The sequence below is a fragment of the Lemur catta genome, chromosome 7 (assembly GCF_020740605.2).
Source record: "Lemur catta isolate mLemCat1 chromosome 7, mLemCat1.pri, whole genome shotgun sequence".
NCBI classification, from domain to species: Eukaryota; Metazoa; Chordata; class Mammalia; order Primates; family Lemuridae; genus Lemur; species Lemur catta.
Window position 1 is genome coordinate 95,121,143 of NC_059134.1, and position 18,215 is coordinate 95,139,357.

At 37.3% G+C, this 18,215-nt stretch overlaps 2 protein-coding genes across 2 annotated transcripts; both read left to right on the top strand.

The window, feature by feature from the left end:
* The first annotated feature begins 634 nt into the window (after positions 1 to 634).
* Positions 635 to 1,570, top strand: LOC123641784 (olfactory receptor 4C15-like). Its single transcript, XM_045556722.1, has one exon. The coding sequence runs from the start codon at positions 635 to 637 to the stop codon at positions 1,568 to 1,570; it is 936 nt and encodes a 311-aa protein (XP_045412678.1).
* An 11,873-nt stretch (positions 1,571 to 13,443) lies between these two features.
* LOC123641785 (olfactory receptor 4C11-like) lies at positions 13,444 to 14,355 on the top strand. Its single transcript, XM_045556723.1, has one exon. It carries the CDS (start codon positions 13,444 to 13,446, stop codon positions 14,353 to 14,355), a length of 912 nt encoding a protein of 303 aa, XP_045412679.1.
* The last annotated feature ends 3,860 nt before the right edge of the window (positions 14,356 to 18,215 follow it).

Below are 18,215 nucleotides of genomic sequence, written 5' to 3' on the forward strand. Positions count from 1 at the left end.
GAATTTTCCACAGATTATTTTCTTTTATAAAGAAAGACTAAATTTATTTAAAGGCCCAATACAGTTCAGACATTCAAAGACATATGTGAGGAGTAGCCATGATTTTCAACAGGCTTTTAAACTGCACATTATTTCTTCTTCTATTTGTAGGTGAGGCAGTCTCCAGGTTAGCATGTCATGTTGGTCACCTCTGCTCCCATTCCATGTCAATGGCAGGCACCACTAATAAATTACAGTCCTCCTTTCCTAATAAGTTGGAGGTGGCTTCAGAATGCTTCTCAACAATTCACTCTGGGAGCCACCACTACAAGGTCAAAGCTGGCACTTGAGATGAAAACTATTTCTCTTCTCTACCACATATGGATGTTTTCCTTCCCCCATATTGAAACCTGGCCTCCTTTAAGGCATTCAATAATTTATCTCCACCTCAATTCTGTCTGACCTTTCATTAGTACCTTCAACAATTTCTAATTTTGTGTTCTCAGTGACCACTTAAGATAATTTTGTATATGGATGAGCCAATTTATTGATGACTATGATACTATAAATTGAACTGAAGCAAATTTTTCTTTGTCATAACTGCAGATGCTACATGCTGATCACTGTTGGAGGTGTCACCTTTTCCTTGGAAATCATGCAAAACCAAAGCTTTGTAACTGAGTTCATCCTCCTGGGGCTTTCACAGAATCCGAATGTTCAGAAAATATTATTTGTTGTATTTTTGTTTGTGTATATTGCCACCATTGGGGGCAACACGCTAATTGTAGTAACCATCCTCAGCAGCCCTGCTCTACTGGGGTCCCCCATGTACTTCTTCTTGGCTTTCCTGTCCTTCCTAGATGCATGCTTCTCCTCTGTCTTCACCCCAAAGATGATCGTAGACTTCCTCTATGAGAGAAAAACCATCTCGTTTGAAAGCTGCATGATACAGATTTTTGCTGAACACTTCTTTAGTGGGGCAGAGTTGATTGTCCTCACAGCCATGGCCTATGATCGGTATGTGGCCATTTGCAAGCCTTTGCGTTACTCTTCCATCATGAACTGCAAGTTCTGTGGCATTCTGATGAGGGTAGCCTGGACAGGGGGCTTCTTGCATTCCACGATACAAATACTCTTTATATTCGAATTGCCCTTCTGTGGTCCCAATGTCATTGATCACTTCTTGTGTGACTTGCATCCATTACTGGAGCTTGCCTGCACTGACACCCACATCTTTGGCTTTTTTGCAGTGGCCAACAGTGGTTTTTTCTGCATCATAACCTTCTCCTTGTTGCTTGTCTCTTATGGTATCATCTTGTTCTCCCTGAGAACTCATAGTTCTGAAGGACGGAGAAAAGCTCTGTCTACCTGTGGATCTCACATTATTGTTGTGATTTTGTTCTTTGTCCCATGCATGTTTGTATACACACGACCTCCATCTACTTTCTCCTCTGACAAAATGGTAGCAATAGTTTACGCCATCCTAACTCCCTTGTTCAATCCTCTGATTTATACTTTCAGGAATAAGGAGGTAAAAAATGCCATGAGGAAAGTATGGAAGAGATTGGTGGTAGTTTCTGATGGAAAATAAAATATTAAACTCTTTCTTATAAAGTCAAGTTTAAAAGTAAAAATGTCAAAAAATATTCTTGGACAAAAAATTTAAGGGAGATACCTGTACAGAAAGAGGTAACATAATGTTATAGCAAAGTGTTAGTGAGCATCATAAAATGATGTTTTCACCCTCTGATTCTCATCAACTCTGAGTTGGCATCCCTGTATCACATATGTAAATTAAAATGTGTTGAATTTTATATTTACTTAGAATCTAATAATAAAAAAAGAATGACAAGATAAATTACCTCATCAGACTGCTTGTCATTCACTTCATGCATTGAAAAACCTTTTTGGAAGGAAGACAACAATATCTCAGAAATTAGGGACAGAAATTTACCCAAACTATGCCAATTGGAAAGAAGGTTATGTTTGGGACACTGATATTCACGTATCTGAGGAAAAAAGCAGCCAAGAATAGGTGTTTCTGTTTCACATGACTCCGTCATTTAATATGGATCCACTACCAACCAACCGCTATAGAATTTGACTCACTTGGTCAGTTTCTTGAGAAACATGATTGATCCAGCCATGCTTACAGGTGAGTTCCTCCTGGGTCCAGTAACTGGCCTCTACCAACCAGCTATGGGAGAGGAAGAAGGAATAGATTCCACAAGGGAGTTAGAAATGGTTATCTCTTATTCAAGCAGAATGTAAGGGAACACTTGAGAGACCAGTTTACTAGAAAACCGGTATGAAAGCTGTAGATGTAGTGAGCTGACTTTCCCTCTACAGAGGAATAGAAGCCAGAGGAATCAGAGAACAAAAGGCAAATTTCAAGAGGATTACTTTTCATTTTATTTGGTGATTGAAATTTTCTTTACTTTGTCTGCCCATTGAAAATAATTCTATTTTAATAATTATCAATGAAATCATTCAAATGTAGACAGATCTTATAAATCATTCTCGAAGTTAAGGTTTGTTAGTCTCAGGTTTCCAGGTATCTTCTGTAATAAAATTATTTGCAGTAAAACCTTTAAATTTCTCCTATCACATCAACACTAATGAAATGCCTATTAATTGAGTATTATGGACAAAAGCACTAAGTGATATTTTTCTTTTTCCCTTAATATTCCATAACAATCCCAAAGTAGAAGTGTGTGTGATATTAGTTTTCTTTCTCAGAATAGATATGGCAGAGTATAGGTAAGATATAAGTGATCTCACATGGGGAAGTCCATGATGGATTAAGATTAAGATCTAAAACATTGTTGGAGTAAATGTGTGCACTGCAATAGACCAAGTGTGCAACAGGGGCTTGGACATGCTGGGGAGCTTTTCTTGCTTCCCCAGCTTGTCCATCATCTGTCTGTCATTGTAGAAAGGGCAGCTTCTTAATGTCTTTTTCCCTTCACGTAGAGGTTCTTACTGTTAAGTAGTTCCTTTATCCTTAATAATAAGCTAGAGATTGATGATCTGGTATCATTGGCTCAATCAATTGATAAATCTGTGAATTGAAGACATGACATACTACAAAATAAAACATTATTCTGGCCAGATTGTTGTGAACAACAGTCATACCTGATCCATGAAACACTAAAATTCAAACAGATTTTAATTATTTGACCTCCCAACTTCTCATTGTGGTCTCTGCTAATAATATACAAGGAAAAAAGAAAATATGAAATTTAGCAAATGAAAATACAAATACTGAAAGACACGTAGCTAGCCTTTTTCATTCCAACTAGGTTCATGAACAGAATGTTGCAAAATTCTCCCAAAAACAGTTATTGCTTTAGCTTTCCATATTATTTTCTGTGTTGATTTGACCTAGGCATGATAAAATTCATTCTAATAAGTGTGGTCCATGATCATAAGATTTTATTTTCAGTTTACAGGGCAAATAAACTTGGGGAACACAGAAGGCAACGTTTTAGATTTTACCCTGTATGTTACACATATCCCTTCTGTTTATGTTCAATGTACAAAAATTTAGTGACAGAGCTACACCTGGATGCACAGGGGCTGAGTAAAGTGGGCTGTACCTGGCTTGTCATGGTAAGTACCCATCTCTTACTGCACAGGAGGGAGAATGGGTTTTAGTGGACAATTATCAGCCCTGTCGCAGGCACCCGACATCAGGAGTATCCACAGTAATATTTTTCACTCAAAATAAATCCAATCTGACATTTATTGACAACATATTATCACCAAGTACTTTTCTAAGTAGCAGTAAAAAAATTCTATATTCACAGATAACGGTATAGTGGATTATGCTCTTCCAAAACATTCCATAGCAAATCCAGAAGTTTTGTGAGTTCCCTGAATTTGAAGATGCTGCATGAATTTTTCTCTAGGGATTGCCAGTTTTTTAAGAGAATGTATAAGTTTATGTTTTGAGTCCCTGTAGCACTATAACTTTCCTGTGTTCATCATAAATCTCATCCCCCCCCACATACCCCAAATCTTCTTTCATTAGATCCTCTGGATCTCAGGTCAATAATAAGCAGAATCCTCTGATGTGAACAATCTCTTATATGAACATTTCCTTTCTTTTATTGCTTTGCTCTTTCTCCTCTCCATGTTTCCACTTAAGTGAGGCATGTTTCTTCTGTAGTTCTCATGCTGAAGGCCTGCAGAGGAGACCTCGTTCTGGTTGCTTCTCATTGCTACTTCCAGCTCACACCCCTGCTTCAGTTCATGATTATTCCTAGTTTCTAATCTCAATCTGACCATGCCAGACTCCACTTTTCCTTATAAAAATCATTCACTGCTTCCAGGGTCATTTCCTCTCATACCTTAAAGGTGCCTGCTCCTGATTCACTGTCAGTCAAAGTGGTTCTGCCATACTTCTTGGACATTTGAATATCCACATAGATGAACCTTCCAATATACTGGCTCCTAAATTGACCAATTTTCCAATTTCCTTCTAGGAATTTCACACTTTAATCTGTCTCAGCTGTTCACTCCCATGGTCCTACCATAGGCCTTGTCATTACCATCATTTAAAATCTTTCTGTAATCTCAATCTCATACTCATTAATTTTCAAACAATATCCATTGTTTCCAGCTTCCTTCTAACATTGCTCAACTCTAACAATTCTTTAACGCATGGTGACATGCAAACCATTGTTCCTGTCAACTTTTTACATGACCCCAGATACACTCCTGCCTAAGAAAGTATGAAAAATAATTCTGTGTGTCTCAATTATTCTTCCTCCAGGTATGTGTATGTCTTACACTCTCATTTCCTTTGGTTTATTATTCAAATGTATCTTCTCAGTAATGCATTTTCTGACTATCTCACCATATAGCAAATCTCACCCACTAACATTTTGTGACTCCTATTCCTACATTTCTGTTTATTTTTTCTACTTAATACTTATCATAACCAGCATGTCATATGGTTTAGTTATTTATTTTTTTATTGTTTATACACTAGAAAATGATTTATATAAGGGTAAGGATTTTATCTTTCTCAAAAACTTTACTGTGACCTGAATGTCAGATGATTAAAAAAAAAAAAAAACAACTTTACTGCTAAACTCCACTGCCTAAAATAGTGTCTGGCATATGGTATATATGTGTTGAATTATGCGTATGGTATATATGTGTTGAATTAATAAATGAAACATAATAAAAATACATAAATAGGCTTCCCCTCGATGCAGTGCAATAACTTATGGCCAAAAATACTTTTGCCGTGAACAACTAGAAACACCAGATACAATATAGGAATCACCTGTATGAGGCACTGGGGACCTACTGAGAAAACCAAAGCTGAAAGGCATAAGAGTAGAGAGACAAGGTCTTCAATGCAGTGAGTTGAATTCTGTGGCCAGTTTTGCTGTGGGAACATGTCTTGATTCTTGACAGGGGCCGGAGGTGGAGAGTCTGGGCTTTGCATCAGTGGAGGGTCCCTGCTGGAGGTGGGGCCTGGAAGAAATACCAGCAGAACTTTTGGAGGAAATCTGGACAGACTGATTCAGGCAGTACTTTTTCTCGAATTTTAGGGGCTGTATAGGATTGTTAGGGATTGAATTGCATCCCCCCAAAAGATGTTGAAATCCTAACCCCCAGTGCCTCTGAATGTGACCCCATTTGAAAATAAAAGAAAATTTTCAGATGATCAAGTTAAGATGAGGTTATTAGGGTGAATGCTAATCCAACATATCTGTGTTCTTATAAAAATGGGAAGGAGAAAAGTACGCACACAGGGAGAATGTCACATGAAGAGGGAGGCAGAGAGATTGGGTGATTCATCTACAAGCTAAAGATTGCCAACAAATCATCAGAAGCAGGAGAGAGGAATGGAACACATTCTCCCTTGTAGTCCTCTGCAGGAACCATGTGATGAAATCAAATAATAAAAGAGCAGAAGGCACAGAAGCAGACTCGGAATGTAAAAATGAAGAGAACATAAACGAAGTCAAAATGTAGATCTTTGAATAGACAAATAAAATTGATAAATACCCACCATTGTGCTAGTACTTACATGGGTGTATACATTTGTCAAAATTCACCAACTATACATTTTAAAATGCTGCATTGTACATTATGTAAATTATACCTTAAGAGGGAGATTTAAAATAAAAAGATGTTAAAACAAACATTATTTTCTTTCCATTACCTTTCTCTCTATTCCCTTCGTTCCTTTACTGATTTATTGATTTCAAAATATTATAGAAACTGCAGAAATTTTTATTAGATACTTAAATTGTAATTATCTATAGTGCATTTTATCAATATTATTAGCATTAATAATAATTATTGATTGGTATTAACGATTTATTACCATTATTATTAAATATTATATTTAGTGGTATTATTTTCCAGAATAGGATATTAAGAGAAGTTAAGAATCTTGCCTAAAGTCATAGAAATACAAATGATGGATTTAGAATTCAATTGTATTGGTATCAATATCTATTTGAGTCTTTATCTGGGCCATTCAAAAAAATCTGGCCGAAAGGATAAAGCTTTAGGTAACTTTCAGTAGTCTAGGCCTGGATGTGACTCTGAGGGCATGCCTGGAGGGAGCAGCTGGTCACTGTAGTGATTGGTGTCCCTTAGCACAGGGAGGAGGGGAGGCAGGCTCTGAGGACAGAATCTGCCTGTTGACAGCCTTGCTTGGGATTAATTGGCCCCTGGTTTGCTGTGGTCTTAGATTAACTGTGCTAAATAGCCCACTTAGCAAATCCTTCAAGGTTGGGTGGGAATAGATGTGGTCTTTTTCCCTCTGGAAGCTGAGCCTTTGTGAACTTTTATGAAATTTCTATAAATATTTGATGGAGAAAACATACATGTGTAATTCACATGTTCTGCCATAGAATATTTTGCATTAATAGAGCTGTTTGGTTGTGTAGGGGCCTTCTATACAGAATAGTGGAATTTTTTTTTAGAAAGTTCTAGAAGCAGAAGTAAGAAACTTTCTACTGGTATTTTAGACTGATTTTGAGAGTCTAATTCAGGCCTCTTTAGGAAAGGTTGGCTGTCTGTGGAGTATCTCCTCTCCCCATTGCTTCTGCAGCAGAGTGAACAAACCTAAAGTAAAATTCACACCTTGCAGACAGACTTCACATGATTATCTTCAAAGTAAATCAGAACTGAAAAAGAGAAAACTATGAGCTTTCTATGGGATGTCATCTCTCTCTCTCTCTCTCTCTCTTTTTTTTTTTTTTTACAAGAAAAAAGGTAAGTTTTCCAGCCCAACTGAATTATTTCTTCTCTCTTGCCTACAACTCAGGACAACTTAGAGCAGCTGTCATCTAGTTCTGTCTCCTGAGAAACCTGAGGTGCCAGGGACATATTTCCCCCAGTAATTAAAACATTCTAATGTCTCAGGAATCCCTAGCTTACTCTAGCCTCTGCTTGAAGCAGAAGTAACTCAGGGCAATTCTGATAAAAAAAGAAGACACAGTGAGGGGTACAGAGATATAGTATCCAATACGTGGAGACTCCTTACTTGCCAAGTTTAAAGTCAGGACAAGGGTAGGGATGCATGCTGATTATACATAATCAGGATGTGTTGATACTGACGATGGTCATGTTGACTGTCCATGACCTTAGATGTCATCTGCTTACTATGTCATCTTTGTGGGGTTGGGGTAAGAAATAATAGATGGATAGAGGAGCAAGAAATAATTTTTAGTGAAATCCTAGGAGAAACTAATTTTTATCTCTAACATGGTTTTTAGCTCATTTCTGTATATGTGCTTTTCTCTGTCTTGTCTCCTGATTCCTTTTCTCTCTCTGACTCTTGCTCACGGTAACATTTCCTGTTTCCTTTTGGCTCAAAATCCTCCTATTATTCTAACCTTTCTATCTCCTACTCGCTATTACTACTCAAATATGCATATAAAATTCTTTTGTCTTTGACACATCCTGAAGACAGCATCCATTTGGTAGTCAAGACATGAACTCAACATGTCAGTGGTTTCCTTCTTCACCTGTTTATGGTTTCTTGGGTTTATGCTGGCTCCACCTGCATAGTTGGAGTCTGATGCCTGCATGGCAGTGTGGGTGGGGTGTGAGAGAGAGATTGCTGTGGATCACACAGGCTTGGGCTCCGGTCTTGGATCCTCACTAATTGCTCATTGGTAAATTCTGCCTCCCAGCTTAGTCTAAAACGTACAAAGTAGAGCCACGCCAACATGACTTATGAGATATTGTACTATCAAATGGACAAAAGATGATGAAGGAAAAGTGAGAGAAGGGTATAGATATGAAACACATGGTTGAATAACACACACACACACACACACACACACACACACACACACACACATTTTAACAGTGGAAGGCCATTAATAGTGAGAACTCTTTGGGGAAATCTGAGAAGGCTTGGCTGAGCAGTTGGTACTTGAACTGGGTACTCTGTGTACAGGTAGAAACGGAGGGTTGAGGTTATAGCAGAGGACAGGTCATTCAGCCTCTGTGAGACATGGAATATTCAGGGAGTGAGATGTCTAGGTGTATTTAAAAGGCACTGAAAAAGTCAGGCATCGCTGGAGCACTGGAAGGACAAGTGGAAGGCAAGTGAGGGCACCAAGTCGAGGCTTTGAAAAGTGCAGTGAGCATCTCAGCCATTGCATTTGCAAACTGGAGAAATCATTTTTTCTATTTATGAATGATCATGTTTTCCAAATACCCAATTTTCCTTTTCAAGTGCTAGAAACAAGGCAAAAAGGGGGAGAAGATAGTAAAAGTGAGAAGAGAAAACACCTGAATTTGAGTCCTCCTTTCAGCTTAAAGACACAGAATAGCCATCCCAAATAAGGTCTGTGAGAATCCACTTCAAGGAATCTAGGGTTGGCCATTTGTAACATTGGCATTCATGAAATCTCATCCTGGATCTTGGTACATGTGAGCTAATAATTCTCATAATGAAAATTCACTTAGGTATCTCACCCAACGTGAGATGTTACTTTTCTTCCACTGAATTGTGGGAGACATTTTATTTATAACTTGATGAGTAGTAAATATTGTGCAAAATGAATTATGTTGTATGCCATGGGAATATAAACATGATCCTATTACACCAGAGGGAAGATGTTTAACTTTGCTATTACCCACATTTTTCCATCCTTCACAGGGAGTAGTTGAGAGTGGTGGCTTTTGATCCTGTCTCAGAAAGGAAGCGGCCAGTCTCAAGCTTCTGAAGCGTCCTGTTTGGGAAGCCTGCAGGCACCACAGGGGTGTTTACTTCCCACTGAGTTTCTAGGTGCAGGGAACAGAAAGACTGATGTCTTCAGTGTGGGGACTCTGGCATCTTAAAGGAGGTAGGCTCTTCACTACAATAGGTTCTAATCCAGTTGTACTCAATTTAGTTTTTAAAAGACAACATTCCATTAAACAATTCTGAGTAATTTTTGTTCTTAGGTGATAAATAAATCTTAAAGATGCTTTCATATTTTTATGGCTCTAGATTTTATACTTTGCCCATGAAAAGTTACTAAAACCTCACAACTTGGTTTTCATGGCCTTTGGAAGGGAGGACAACTGACTAATTCAAGCTTTTCTAGAATGACTGTGGAGTCTGACTAACTAGAAGTTGCATATGGATCTTCTATTTGCCTGGTAACTCCCTTTCTTTCTGACTTCCATTAAAACTTGGTCTCCTTTCTCTCATTCTAAGTGCCCTCACTGGTCTGATTTTCATATGTCTGGGTCCCAACCATTTTGACAAGCAAGACTTATTTTATTTCTCTTTTTCTCTCATCCTGGGTCCCATATGTTCAAGACATTATGCACTTTTATGCATTTTGTTTTTTTATATTTATTAAAGATATTGGGTACTGTCATTCCTAGCTTCTAATCACTATAAAAAAAACTAGTATTATCCACAGTGCTGATATAATTTCAGCCACTCGGCAAAGGAATTTAATGTTTTAAAACAGTTAGTTGTGTAGCTGTATTATGGGTAAATAAATAATTTAAATTGACCTTTTTGAAAAGTGGAAGGTATCTGTTGGAAAGCCAGCATGAATAACCATGATAATAATATAGCTACAACAATTACACACAGTGCATAGCCTCATTTTCTATATACTTTGCACATACTGAATTATCTAACCTTCATAGCAACATGAAAAGGTAGATCATTTTATTATTTATGTTTTACCTGTGAATATCAAGAGACTTGTGAATGTCAGACTACTGATGGGCAATGAGGTGGGGTTTGAGTCCAGGCAGTGTGGCTTCAGACTCTGCACTGATCACTGTGATAAACCAACACATCTCTGGACTCTAGTATCAGTGTTTGCATCTCTGAGAACCTGGTTGAGAACCAAACTCTCTTTAATTAAATTTATAGTTTGTCTCTACATAATTTTGTAATGCCTTACATCTTTTCTACAATTTTCTTAAAATTCATGTAAGTTGTTACAAAAGGGAGCATTTTTCCATTTTCTCACAATAATTTTTACAATATAATTTTAATTAATTGATTAATAATTTTAACTCCAGGCAATTTTATTGAATATTTGAAGTAAAAGATAATTATGGGATTATAGAAAGGTAGAGAATATTATAGTTTTTTAAACAAGGGACTAATTAAAATGGGAAAATTGACAGATTGAAATATATAAAAAGGAAAAAGGTCGCAGAAAAAGAGAAATAATAACAGAGAAAAAGCCAAATCACAATTCTAAATTAAAAATATAATTATTTGGCTAGATTAATATCCATTTTACTAAAATATCAAGATTCCAAAAGATGGGCTCCAAAAAAATTAAAGATGATCAGAAGGGCAGTACTTTTAAAAAAATGTAAAATTTGGTTGATAAAGTTTATATTAATATAATAAAATATAAATTTAGTCCTATTAATCTAGTATGGTAGTCATAATTTTATTGCCTGTGCCTCAACTTTTCTGACCAATCATCAACACCAAAACACTAGCCATACTTGTACATGTAAAATAAGGCCATAGAGATATTATACCCACATTTGCAAATATACTTATAAATACTTCTGGACGTACATACAAAAACTAAGAGTATATTCTGAAGAGTAAGATTATATATTCAAATCATCTGAAGGGAGATTTTAATGTTTATTTTCATGTTTTCCTGTTTATTTTGAATATTTCATCAAGATCATAAATTATTTTATAATAAATATATAGATAATAAATGAGTACAAATTAATGAAAATAATTTTAATACTTAACAACAATGATAATCTTTAGCATTTGGATAACAATATTGCATCTAGGAAATTATTCTAAATTGTTTGCAGAGTTGATGTATGAGAGTGAAAAGATGAAGCAACATTAATGTCTTAATGGACAAATGGTCACATAAATATTTCTTATAAAAATTTATATATTATACCACTAAATTGACAAACTGTGGAGAGGATAACAACGTGAGAATAATTCTAACAATTCTGTCAAGATCAGGATACAAAATGGTATTATATGATGATTTCAATCATATAAACCATATATGTGATGAACTAGGACTTGAAATAGAAAAATCATAAAATTATACATTGAGATTATGGAATTTTTTTCAAATAATGTTTTTAGAAAAAGTATCCTAAGGAATTCAGGATGTATATGTAAGTAGCCACATATATGATTGAAAAAAATCTCTGCTTAGGTCCCAGTCATGTACAAATTTTATGTCAGGTCAAATTCATAGGCAGAGAAGCCCAATATTTTAATGGGATAAGTTTAAGAGTACAGTGAAGAGGGTAAAGAGTAGTTTCTTTCAATTATGCCAATTTCAAGATATTATCCAGACATCTGTTATAACATGACCATCGGTGAGCTGACATCTTGAATACAAGAGGCATAAGTGAATGGTTGTCAAAGTAGATTCTTTGTAAAGCATATTTCATCCAATATACTGAAGGGGTCAGGTATAATGGACACAAAAATGAGTGCCCTGAATGGGGAAGATGTTCTTCGGAGGGATTCTGCAACAATACTGGTGCTTAATTATATTGGAATAGTCTTTTTCAGATTGCAAAGTATAGAGATAAGATACATAATACAAGAAATATGTGTATATGTGAGGGTATAAAATCTTTTTTAATTCTCCTGAAAATTCAGAATAAGTTAGGGCACATTTCGGCATGCCATTTTGCGGGGAGTTAGCTACGCTCCCCGCAAAAGGGGGGTTTTTATCTCTTTCTTTGGATCAGGTCTCTAAGTTGACCACGCCAGTTTGCAGGGAGTTAGCTACTACGCTCCCAGCAAAGAGGTTTTTTCTTCCGATCAGGTTTCTCAGGCAGGGGTCATCGCAAAGGATGAAAAAATAGTAGGAAACAGAAATAATAATAATAATGCACAGAGCCAAAGATATAGTTTACAAAGTAAAGGTTTATGAAAATAGATAAAAGGAGGGTATCCGGATGGGGATATTTCCTCCCGCTAGAAATATCTCCCAAACTGAAAATCCACACAGGTATTATATAGGGTAGATACAGGCTCCCGTTGCCAAGGGCAACGGAATTCACATACTAACAGGCAGTTTGCTTTAGGGTCAAAGTCTTCTAAAAGGCTACTACAGATCCTTTAACTAACTCTAACTAGGGGAACAATGAGTTGTAAAATCTTCTTGGGGCAAACTTCTAAGTTTTCTGATAAGGCTATTACTTCAAAAAAGAGAGACATCTTGGCTCCGGTGATTGTGTTCTTGGAGACAGAGATGATTTCATAAGTCAACATGAGCTGTGCTTTGTATTAATTACTTTAACCGCATGGCTCCTTCTGGGCTCGGCTTGGGCATTAGCATATCTCTCTGATCAGCTCTCATCTCCGGGGGTCCTTGCCAGCTCTGGCAACCCATGGCTCTAGGAAGAGGCCTGCCTTGTCTTTCAAAACAGGTGAGAACCATAGGCCCAGTTTATAGCTGTCTATTTGAAGTGCAGCTTTTACTGACCAAGGAGACGCCCTCCTGAAACGAGGCAGCTTTTGAACCAACACATTTCTTTTTTCTTTAAGGCAAAGCCTTATGTGACTTCTGAAATCAAATCTTGTCTCCAGAAATACAGGGGGCATTTCTATGACGCAGTATTCTTAGGCCCAACACCATTTTTCATATGTGAAAGCTAGGTTTCAAAGTCACCTGTCCAAAGAAAGAATAAGTTCTGTAGTTCTCAATCTAGATAAGAGTCAACATTTTTGAAGAAAATTTATTTCTTACTCCCCAAAGTCAAAAGCTTGGGTCCAATCCATTGAGTTTCTGAGTTAACAGATAAGTTCTGGAGATGCCTGGGCATCTGCAGAATTACAAAGATTCATAGGCGATTCTGGCTGACCACAAAGGCAGTTGGAAGTAACAGACATGGAAAAGAACCAGGGAAATCAGAGGTCAGGCAACTGATTGCCCCAAAATGTCATTTCTTTCCTTCTCTCTGCAGGTTTTCCACTGCAGCCTACCTACAGATGCTAATACAATGAGGAATAACAGTGTGACTGAATTCATTCTGTTTGGGTTGTCACAGGATGCTGGAAAGCAGAAAGTAATATTTGGGATCTTCTTGATTCTTTACCTTGCAACTCTGTTGGGGAACTTTCTCATCATGGTGACTATTAAAACAAGCCAGACCCTTGGGAGTCCCATGTACTTTTTTCTATTCTACCTGTCTCTTGCTGATGCTTGCTTCTCGACTACCACAGCCCCCAGGTTGATTGTGGATGCCCTTTCTCAGAAGAAGATCATTTCCTACAATGAGTGCATGACTCAGGTCTTTGCAGCCCATTTCTTTGGATGCATGGAGATCTTTGTGCTCATTCTCATGGCCTTTGATCGCTATGCAGCTATTTGTAAGCCTCTGAGATACACAACCATTATGAGTCGGCATGTCTGTTGTATATTGGTGATTTTGGCCTGGGTAGGGTCTTGTATTCATTCTTCAGCACAGATTTTCCTGGCTTTGAGATTGCCCTTCTGTGGCCCAAATGTGATTGATCACTATTTCTGTGATTTGCAGCCCTTGTTGAAACTTGCCTGCATGGACACTTATGTGATAAATTTACTAATTGTGTCTAATAGTGGGGCCATATGCATGGTGAGTTTCATAATTCTGCTAATCTCCTATATAGTCATCTTATACTCTCTGAGAAACCACAGTGCAGAAGGAAGGCGAAAAGCACTTTCCACATGCACTTCCCACTTTATTGTTGTTGTCCTATTTTTCGGTCCATGTATATTTATATACACACGCCCACCAACAACTTTTCCAATAGACAAGATGGTGGCTGTGTTTTATACAATTGGCACACCCTTACTCAACCCTCTGATCTATACACTGAGGAATGCAGAAGTAAAAAATGCCATGAAAAAATTATGGTGTAACAAAGTATGATATCGGTTGATAAATAACATATGAGGATTCTAATGCCTGTTTCCTTAACTGTTTAGTTTTGTTGCAAGTACTGAAAAAAGAAAATATTCCTGTCAGGAAATAAGCAATCAAGACATGCATGTAGATATATATGTGTGCATGTGTGTGTGTATAAATACACATGTATATATACACCTTATTCTGAGAAGATTGCATCAGACTATGATGGCTTAAAGCTCATAATCATTTTAACCAATCTATAATGGCCCTTACTTGAATTCTATCCATATCTGGCCATCATTGTATGGTAACTTTGTTTTCTGTATAAGTTTTTCTTCACAAAGAAATGTACTGATTAATGACAGAATGAATGTGTGTGTGTATGTGTGTACACCATTTCTTTTTAGATTTTACTCTAGTCCCTTATGAATGTGATCATAAAAGCTAATCCACATGACTCTGGACACTCACAGAATCAAAGTTGTTTTCTTTCCAACCTGAAGATCAGAGAGGATGATCCCAGAATATGCTACTCTAGAAATCTGCCTCTCTGGAGATATCTACCTCCATTCGTCGACCCTCAAACTCCAATAAAAGCTGGAGAATTCAGACAAAACCTATTGGAAAAGCTCTCAAAATGCTTTTGTATGCAATAGGCATTGTTTTAGCCCATTTTGGGATGCTATAACAAAATAACATAAACCAGGTATCTTATAAACAACAGATATTTTTATTTCTTAAAGTTCTGGAGCTGGGAAGTCCGATTTCAATGTGCCAGCCGACTCTGTCTTGTGAAGGACCCTTCCCAGTTCACAGGCTGAAGTCTTCTTGCTATAACCTTGCCTGGTTTAAAGGGAAAGGATCTCTCTGGGGCTTATTTTATGAGGGCTGTAATTACCTCCTAATACCATTACCTCAGGGGTTAGAATTTCAACATATGAATTTGTAGGGGAGCATAAACATTTATACTGTACCAGGCATAGAGTAATTTGGACATACATTGTAATTCCACATGTATTGTGTCTCCTCAAGACTTTACTTTTAAGATTTTGTTAAATATAAAATGTTAATTCATGAATAACATATCAACACTAGAATTCAATTGAGTTTATTTTTATTTAGCAAGGGATTGTACTTTACTCCAATTTGAGAATCATTTCCTGGCACTCATTTAAAAGATAGACATTTATATACAAAAGTTAGTATGATTAAACCTTATATGTTTTTCCATTCCTGGGATACCTCACTTAGGATAACGGGCAGAAAAAGATATAAAGGACATTGGCAACAAAATCAGAGTGGGTGAGAAGGGAATGAGGGTTAAAAACTTACCTATTGCATACAATAAGCACTGTTCTGGTGTCAGGGACACTAAAAGCCCTGACTTAAGCATTATACAAGGTATCCATTTAACAAAAACATTTGCACCCCCTTAATGTTTGACATTAAATAAACCCTTATCTGTAAACAGGGAAAACTTCCTAGTGAATTTGGCAGAGACTGACTGCAGAAAGATGTACTGAGGAAAACGGGAAGGAGAATCACTCCAAGTATAGTGGGGGGCAAAGAAATGAGGTCTGAAAATCCGTATTTGATTGGGTCACTGGAAAAAAGAAGTCTTTAAGTGATCTCATAAGAGATCCAAGACAGCTCCTATAAAATCCTTTTGTGATTTATGTAGCCAGGGGAGCCATTTTCAGTTTTCCCATCTCTGCATTCAGGGCTGAGGCTTCTAATTTTATTCCTCTCCACTCCCTGCTCCCCTTCCCAGTCTGGTAACCGTCATTCCACTTTCTGTCTCCAGGAAATCAATGGTTTTTAGCATTTAGCTCCCACAAATGAGTGAGAACATGTGAGATTTGTCTATCTGTGCTTAGCTTATTTCCTTTAATATGGTGTTCTCCACTTCTTTCCATGATGTTGGAAATGCAGGATTTCATTCTTTTCTGTGGCTACATAATATTCCATTGTGTATATGTATCACATTTCTTTATCCTTTCATCCATTTTTGGGTGCTTAGGTTGATTCCATATCTTGGCTATTGTGAATAGTACTGCAACGAACATAGGATGCAGATATCTTTTGATATACTGAATTCCCATCATTTGGATATATACATAGCAGTGGGATTTCTGAGTCATATGGCACTTCTATTTTTTGTTTTTTGAGGAACCTCCATACGGTTCTCCATATTGGTTGCACTAATTTACATTCCCACCAATATGTACAATGGGTCCCCCTTCTCCACATCCTCAGCAGAATTTGTTATTACCTGTCTTTTTGATAAAGCCATTTTAACTATTGTGAGATGATATCTCGATGTAGTTTTGATTTCCATTTCTCTGATGACTAACAATGTTGAGCATTTTTTTAAATTTTTTTATTTCAGCTTATTATGGGGGTACAAAAGTTCAGGTTATATATATTGCCCATGTACCACCCATCCCCCTGAGTCAGAGCTTCAAGCGTGTCCATTCCCCAGACAGGGCGCATTGCACTCATCATGTAGTTTTACCCCCATCCCCTCCCCCACCCGCATCCCCCCAAGTCAACACATTCAAGCGTGGCCATTCCCCAGATGGTGCACAACGCACTCATCATGTAGGTATACACCCATCCCCTCCCCCCACCCCCCCACCTCAGTCTGATATCCAATTGGTGTCATTCCCAAATGTGCATTTAGGTGATGATCAGGGAAACCAATTTGCTGGTGAGTACATGTGATGCTTATTTTTCCATTCTTGGGATACTTCACTTAATAGAATGGGTTCCAACTCTCTCCAGGAGAACAAAAGGGATTCTATACCACCGTTATTTCTTATAGCTGAGTGTGGTATACATATACCACAATTTACTAATCCATTCATTAATTGATGGGCATTTGGGTTGTTTCCACATCTTTGCAATTGTGAATTGTGCTGCTATAAACATTCGGGTACAGGTGTCTTTGTCATAGAATGACTTTTGTTCCTTTGGGTAGATGCTCAATAATGGGATTGCTGGATCGATGGTAGGTCTACTTGAATCTGTTTAAGGTATCTCCATAATGCTTTCCACAGGCGTTGCACTAGTTTGCAGTCCCACCAGCAGTGTATGAGTGTTCCTGTCTCTCCACATCCACGCCAACATGTGTTGTTTTGGGACTTTTTGATAAAGGCCATTCTCACTGGAGTTAAGTGATATCTCATTGTGGTTTTGATTTGCATTTCCCTGATGATTAGGGATGTTGAGCATTTTTTCATATGTTTGTTAGCCATTTTTATGTCTTCTTTTGAAAAATTTCTATTCATGTAGTTTGCCCACTTTTTGATAGGGTTGTTTGATTTATTCTTACTGATTTTCCTGAGTTCTAAATAGATTCTTGTTATCAGTCCTTTATCTGATGTGTAGTATGTGAAAATTTTTTCCCATTCTGTAGGTTGTCTATTTATTATTGTGACTGTTTCTTTGGCTGTGCAGAAGCTTTTTAATTTAATCAGGTCCCATTCATTTATTTTTGTTATTGCTGTGATTGCCTTAGGGGTCTTCATAAATTCTTTGCCTAGGCCAATGTCTGTAAGAGTCTTTCCTACATTTTCTTCTAGAATTCTAATTGTTTCACACCTAAGGTTTAAGTCTGTTATCCACTGTGATTTGATTTTTGTGAGAGGTGAAAGCTGTGGGTCCTGTTTCAGTCTTCTACATGTGGCTATCCAAGGTATTAATTTGCCAGACTTCAAACTATACTACAAGGCTGTGGTTCTTAAAACTGCTTGGTATTGGCACAAGTGCAGGGACACAGACCAATGGAACAGAACAGAAAATCCAAATATAAAACCATCCTCATATAGCCATCTAATCTTTGACAAAGCAGATAAAAACATACTCTGGGGACAAGAATC

What these genes read in the sequence shown, in the direction of transcription:
- LOC123641785 (XM_045556723.1), top strand. Translation starts at nt 13,444, where the DNA reads ATGAGGAATAACAGTGTGACTGAATTCATTCTGTTTGGGTTGTCACAG.
- LOC123641784 (XM_045556722.1), top strand. Translation starts at nt 635, where the DNA reads ATGCAAAACCAAAGCTTTGTAACTGAGTTCATCCTCCTGGGGCTTTCA.